Source organism: Capsicum annuum, chromosome 5 (genome assembly GCF_002878395.1).
Source record: "Capsicum annuum cultivar UCD-10X-F1 chromosome 5, UCD10Xv1.1, whole genome shotgun sequence".
Lineage (NCBI taxonomy): Eukaryota > Viridiplantae > Streptophyta > Magnoliopsida > Solanales > Solanaceae > Capsicum > Capsicum annuum.
The window spans coordinates 203,397,060-203,404,395 of record NC_061115.1 but is presented as its reverse complement, the minus strand read 5'-3'; the positions used below and the strand labels follow the sequence as shown (position 1 = coordinate 203,404,395).

At 35.2% G+C, this 7,336-nt stretch overlaps 1 protein-coding gene across 1 annotated transcript; it reads right to left on the bottom strand.

Moving 5' to 3' along the window:
* Window positions 1-3,437: 3,437 nt before the first annotated feature.
* LOC107871114 (zinc finger CCCH domain-containing protein 29) lies at window positions 3,438-6,964 on the bottom strand. Its single transcript, XM_016717915.2, has 2 exons — window positions 6,701-6,964; window positions 3,438-5,826 (listed from the first exon to the last, which is right to left on the bottom strand). Exon 2 carries the CDS (start codon window positions 5,818-5,820, stop codon window positions 3,730-3,732), a length of 2,091 nt encoding a protein of 696 aa, XP_016573401.1. The 5' UTR covers window positions 5,821-5,826; window positions 6,701-6,964; the 3' UTR covers window positions 3,438-3,729.
* Window positions 6,965-7,336: the final 372 nt, after the last annotated feature.

Here is a 7,336-nt window from a genome sequence, read left to right as displayed (position 1 = left end):
TCCAACAGACAATTAATCTGTTGCACCAGGTATGCTATCTGTTGCAACATATAACCGACTTGTTGCAACGGATGAGTAATATGTGGGAACCATAAAAACAGCATTATCTTTTGCACCTGATATTTTATCTGATGCAACACATAACTGACCCGTTGCAACGGATGAGTAATTCGTTGGAAACAATAAAAATAAATCACTAATCTGTTGCACCAGGTGTTTTATCTGTTGCAACATATAACCGACCTGTTGTAACAGATGAGTAAACTGTTGGAAAGAATAAAAATGGATCACTAATCTGTTGCACCAGGTATGTTATCTGTTGCAACAGATAACCGACCTGTATGAGTAAATCGTTGGAAAGAATAAAAACAGTCCTAATATGTTGTAAAATAAAGAGTAAAGAATTGGAAAGAATAAAAACAGATCACTAATCAGTTATCTGTTGGATTAATATTGTTTAGATTTCTTCCAAACAGAAGAGTCGTCTATCGCAACAGATGAATGATCTGTTAGATTGTTCACCTGTTGCATCAGATTTTCATAGTTGCATCAGATTTTTAATCTGTTGCATCAGATTTTAAAATAAAGAGTAAATCGTTGGAAAGAATAAAAACAGATCACTAATTAATTATCTGTTGGATCAATATTGTTTAGATTTCTTCCAAACAGAAGATTCGTATGTCGCAACAGATGAATGATCTATTAGATTGTTCATTTGTTGCATCAGATTTTCATAGTTGCATCAAATTTTTAATCTGCTGCATCAGATTTTCATCTGTTGCATCATATGTTTCATCTATTACATCAGATATTTCAACTGTTGCAATACCATTTCTACCAAGACAAACAACAAATCAACCTAGCAACATAACATATCACACACATATACAAATTAAGAACATCAACTGTGACCAAAAATCACCAACAAATTCGAATCAACAGTACAACAACGAGGAGAAGAAATGCAGAAATGCCAGAAATTAGGGTTATATTCAGTCCACATTTCAATACCAGAAGAGTAGTTGGCTCAAGTTCCTCTGTTTCTTCATAATTTTTTACCTGTGAAAAAGGAAATAATTTTTTACCTGTGAAAAGGGAAATGAGAGGACGAAGAACTCGAAGTTGTTGTCGCCGGAGAAGTATTCATGTCGATTGACGGTTGAAAGTTAAAAGGAACTCGCCCGACTATTTGGTGTCGGAGGTTGAAGGGAGAAATTTTGCAGAACTGTTGGTTGGGAGAAGCTGGAGAGAGAGAGTGGTTGATTAGGATTGAAGAGGGGTGTGGGTTGGGTTGATTTGTATTTTTGAAAAGATTAAAAAGTTTTGAAAATATTAATTAAGTCCACAATTAACTTAATCAAGTTTTCTAATGATGTTTGACCCTATATGTTGGTCAATGTCATTAATCCTCCATTTAAGACTTAAAAACACCTTTCCTTCAATTTTCTCAAGTCACTTAACTTGTGAGAGATATTGTAAATTTGGACGTCACTTAATTTGGACGTCAATAATAATATATAAATTTATCACGATTTAGTTCTGATAAGAAATAATTCCGAGACTTGAATTTGAGAACTTCTATGCTCTAATTAGAAGTTCTTTAAAACGAAATCTTTTTTGACAGAAAATGTTTTACTCATAAAGTATGATTTTTTTTTTTCATGTTCTTCAACTGGATGTCCGCAGGTATGAAACGTTAAAAAAAAACAAAGGTCTAGGCTAGAAAAAAATCGAATTTTATTAGGTTAGCTTTATGGTAAGAAAGGTGGACTCGGGAAGAAATATCCTATCAATGAATTCAACAATCTCTTTCTTCATATACGAGATCATCGCCGGTTGGATTTGTTTATCCACCCAAGAAAGGCATGGGGCTTTTGAGAGAGCTGCTCCAACATCCGCACTACAACCAAAATGAATGCTCTCCAAAGAGAATATGTGATGCTAAATCGAGAACGAGATATAAAAAGGACTATACTTCTATTATTCGTCTTGAAATTTGGATTAGTTGGGTCTTAAAGTAAATACCGAATAAAAACAAATTAATGAGAATGCATTTAAATAATCATTTATAATCTATATGAGCTTTATTAAATTTTCATCAGTAGACACTGTGAAATAGAGTTTCAAGATTGAGAGAATTTCTTATATTTATATTTAAGATAGTTATAATATTTATTTTCCGGTAATTCCATTGTTGGATCCGCCATTGTTAACGTGGCATTTTCTATGCCTTAATATAATAAGTGATATGCTAGTTAATAAATAAAATATTTTATTTGCTGAGCTGACTAGAGTCATACAACTTTGAATCAAGTATGTAGAAAGTTTATAAGAATCCCCGGGGTTAAAAAGGGGAAGATAAACAAGTTTTTATTTATTTCTCACTTGGTGTTCGGCAAGAGGAATGATTTGGATGTTCGGCAAGAGGAATGATTTGGATGGTAAGCACCTCCCACTTCAAACATTGAAGTTGGTGTATGAATCACCAAGAAAGGAAAAAATGGAACCTCCTGAGGGGTGAGAAGAAACAAGATTTTGAAAAATAAATTCTAATTTTAGCTCTCGACTAATTTGAATTCGCATTGAAAAGTCTCGTAGAGGTAAAGATCTCATGTTTTGAAACCAACTATTGAAATTCACATCATGTTCACCTTGTAGTACATAAAATACTTTTTACCAAAGGCTATTCAATTCAGAACTCAAATTCGAGATCACCTTGTAGTACATAAAATACTTTTTACCAAAGGCTATTCAATTCAGAGCTCGAATTCGAGATATTCAATTTAGAACTTGAATTTGAGATATTCAATTCAGAGCTCGAATTCGAGATATCTAATTAAAGATTAATAGTATTTGTAGCATGATACCCTTTGGTAGTAAAGAATAGCCATTCCACTTTTCTTATGTAGAAAAATAGAAGTACCACATAATTTATGAAGGTATGTTATGTCTTTAGTCTTATCTTAAAGAAAAGTAAATAAAGCTAAGCTAAATGCCAATAAATCTTCTGAATAAATGGAAGAGTTGCTTTTCTTGACTTTCAACAACACAAAGACTATTCAAAATATCAGCACTACCTTCCCAACTAGTAGTAATAATTATCAGGATTCAATAATTGACAAGCCACTATATCCATTCTTGACTACAATGCAACTAGTTGAAAGCCAGAGTGTTATAGCAAAAGTACTACTGGTACTAATGATCAACCAAACTTTAATCACACACTCAAGTCTGCACAAGAGGAATTTAGGAATACTTACAAAACAACATGTTCAGTATAATACCACAAATGGAGTTTGAATAGGGTATAATATACTCAACCTTATCCCTACCTTGGAAGATAGAAGAGAGGTTGTTTCTGATAAACCTCGGCTAAAGGAAAAGCATATCCAAACAGATGGGGGAAAAAAAGAGCAGAAGTGAAGAAATCTAATGAATACTTTTGAAAGGCTCAATATATTGAAATACAACTTCAATTCCTTGAAGAAATATAAAGAACAAAATCCTTATTAAAAAAAATACAACAATATAACAAATGCCTCTCTTTTCAATCACTTAATTGTTGAAACAATGTGATCAGTTATCCTCCCTATCCATTTCTTTCCCCATAAAATTGGAGATATGTTGATGTTTCTTCCCTTGAAACTAATGGTTAACTTATATATCCAATATATCGATAAGAATTCAAAAAGAATAATTATGGAGCAATTGTTGTGGCAGAGATGCTGATTAAGCCACGATTCGCTCTTGGTCTATGTACATTTGTTCCAGCCAAGGTGGAATAGACTCACGAACACCACCACCGTGCTTTTGCTCTGAACTATATAGCCCAGTACCAGTGGAGGACACATCTTTCACCAAGGAATGAACCCATGACACGTCTGGCTCATTGACTTGAGATGGTGTGATTGTTGATGATCTTGCTGGAGCGCCATTTCCACCGCGGAAACCAAAAGATTGAGATCTCTTGAGCTTGTTTGTATCATCACTATTGAAGCCCCACTCCAATTTCCCATCGGGGGAACCCCAATCTGATGACATCAAAGGTGGGGAGTTAGCAACACCATTGGGAACAGCACGATGGCTCATTCCACTACGGTCAATAAAACTCTGGCTGCGCTTTGCAAAAGCAGCAGACCTGGAGTTCATGACAGCTTGAGCCACTGCAGCTGCAGAGTCGAATCCATATGCTGAGGGCTGCTTTCTCAGCGGAGACGATGATTGAGGAATGTTAGAATAGCTTGATTGGAATTGGTTCATGTTTTGTCGCATCTGAAGCCCGGTTGGAGATTGCATCTGGGAGCCGCCGTTACCTGAAACCTTGGGTGAGAGACCTTGCAAATGAGAAACCGATGGAGAATACAACTGAGAGCTGGTGGTGGATGCAACTCTTGGAGATAGGCCCTGCAATTGAGACAGCAGTTGAGAATCCATGGATCCAAAAACATCATCAAGATTAGTTGGCTTCAGATCCCCCATCCTATTGTCCTTATTCCAACAGGATGGTGAAGAGAGACCAGCCATCTCATCTATCAATTGTTGTCTTAGTTGCTGCTGAGTGCGGATGCTTTCCAAGCCAAGCATATCCATGTCCAAGTCCAAGTCCCGAGCATTCAAAGACGTCTTTAGCCTACTACCAGGAAGCTGTAATGCAGGTGGGGTGATGTTCACCTTGCTCTGCCACAAGTTTCCACCCATTGGAGACGAACATGTAACAGCAGGAGACATCGGGGGTGTTGAACTAGTAGGCAGCAACATGGACGAAGAACCAAGCGCCAGTGGGCTCAATGTTGACATGTCCATCGAACTGACTGGAGTAGCCTTTGGAGAAGGGATAGCTGAACCGGTAGATGCATACAACGGGCGAAGCTCTTCAGGCTTGTGAGCAAAGAAGCAAACTTTCCTTGAGCACCCGGTCTCATCCTTGCAGAGACGGGTTCTATATTGGGCAGGATGAAGCCACGACTCAAATACACCATGAGCATATTCACAAGAATCACTCTTCGCACAAGCACCTTTCTTGAACTCGGGACATGGGACACATGTATAGTTGTACTTCCTTGGATCACGTCTCCTTGCGTTCTCCCCTGGATGAACAAAAGGGCATTCAGTCCAGTCATGAGAGTAAGCCCTGGAACATGGCTTAACCTTGAAACAATACATCCTGAAATCATCACTCCCATAAATCCCATCATTTATATCCGGCAAGGAAGTATCAATCGGATACTCTTTCTTCTCACTTCCTTCTTTCGTCATCTGGATTGCTTCTTTTCCTTCTTCCTCCTCCTGCTCAGCAAGCTCAGCCAAGCTGCCATTCAACAACAACTCCAGTGATTTCCTCTTCGAATTCCTTAACGACTTAGGAAACGAAGCAATCACATCACAGGGTCTGTTTCCACTAGAATCACAAACATTAACATCAGCAGAAGCATCAATCAAGATCTTGAAAACCTCAATCGATGATTCCAAGCCACCAGCTGCAGCACAATGCAGAGCAGTTGCACCATCAGAACCACAAGCCCTGTTGACATCAACCTTGCCAGTTCCAAGAATATACTTCAAAATCTCGGTACTTCCATACATAGAAGCAATCATCAAAGGAGTCCTCTCTTCAAATCCCATCTTTTTCGAACCAAATCGTCTACCATACCAAAAGCTAAACTCATCAACAGCACAACCTTTCTCTACTTCACATATGAAGCCAGCAAGATCATCTGAAGCTGATAATTCAAGCAATTTTGAGCAATTTCTACTAACCCCATCTTTCTTATCCATGTTTAGATCAGAAGGACAAACTTTACTCCTTGTCCCAGTGCACATCAACTCCTGCAAGTCATCAAGAAGCTTCAGATTTAGATTTCCAAAAGTAACAAACGTGTAAAATCTAAATAAATCCTGAATCAGAACTATTAACTTCACAAGCAAATCGAATACTGAATAAAAAATGTAACTTTTTATCTTAATTTAATGAACATATCATAGAAAAAGAAAGCAAAAAACATTAGATCTCATAAGTTTCAACAAAATCAAGAAAACACATGCAACTAATCAACAAAAAACTAAATCCATCACTAGAAAGTTTCAACCTTACAATATTTTCCCAAAATAATTCCATACCCATAAGCATAATTTACCAAATAAAGGAACAAAAACCCATACTTTAAAGGAAAAAAAAAACACAATAAAACTTGAAGCCCATCTCATAACTACAACTAGTCAACAAGAACTGAACCCCATCACTAAAAAGTTTCAAACTTCCAATATTTTCACTAATAACTCCATACCCATAAGCATTATTTACCATAAAGGGACAAAAACCCCATACTAGAAAAGTAATATACTAACAATAATTTTAAAAAAAATCTTGAAACCCATCACTAAAAAGTTTCAAACTTTCATTATTTTTCACAAAAAACTCCATACCAATAAGTATTATTTACCAAATGACAAAAGAAAGAACCCATACTAGGAAGGAAAAGAACACTGAAAAGTTGTGAAACCAAATCAAAGAGAAAAAAAAAAAGGATATTGAATTATTAGTTAGTTGTAAGAATTCTGAGTTGTTATTGTTAAGTATTATCATTTTTTTTGTTAAGAAATACTCGATACCCATAAGCATTATTTACCAAAAAAGTACAAAAAAAAACAAACTAGAAAAGAAAAAAAAGACTAAATAAATTTTGAGAACAAACAGTAGTACCTTAGAGATGGATAATATTTATTTCTTGAAAATCCAAGAGAAAAAAAAGGAAAGGATATTGAATTAGTTGTTTTGTAGAATTGTGAGTTGTTATTATTGTTGAGTATATTTTTCTTTGTTTGTGAAGAAATGAGTGAGGGGTTGAGAGGTATATATGAGATATGAGTCAAGAGGAAGCAAGGGAAGGAAGGTGGAAACTGAGACTTTTCTTCTTGGTTAGTTCTTTTTTTTTTTCTTCTACTTGTGTATATGGTCAAAGTCAAATCTTCAAAATTTGGTCTACTATACTAGAGATAATTATAGAGATGGTCCTTTATATTTGGAGTAAGTTTAAACCAGTGTATTTTGATTCTTTAAGAGATCGTTTGGTATGAGCTATAAAAGGATAACTAATATTGAAATTAATTTTTAAAAAAATTACATCATATCAGTGCTTAAACTCTTTAACTACTTAAATTTTTAATTTTTTTAATTAATTACATTATATTCAATTTACTTAAAAGCTCAAATAGATCACAGAAAAATATAATGTATTCGTGTAAAATTAAATTATGTGTCTAAGAAAAATATAATATATTCGTATAAACTTAAGTGATATATCCAAAAAATGTAATATATTCGTGTAAAATTAAGTAA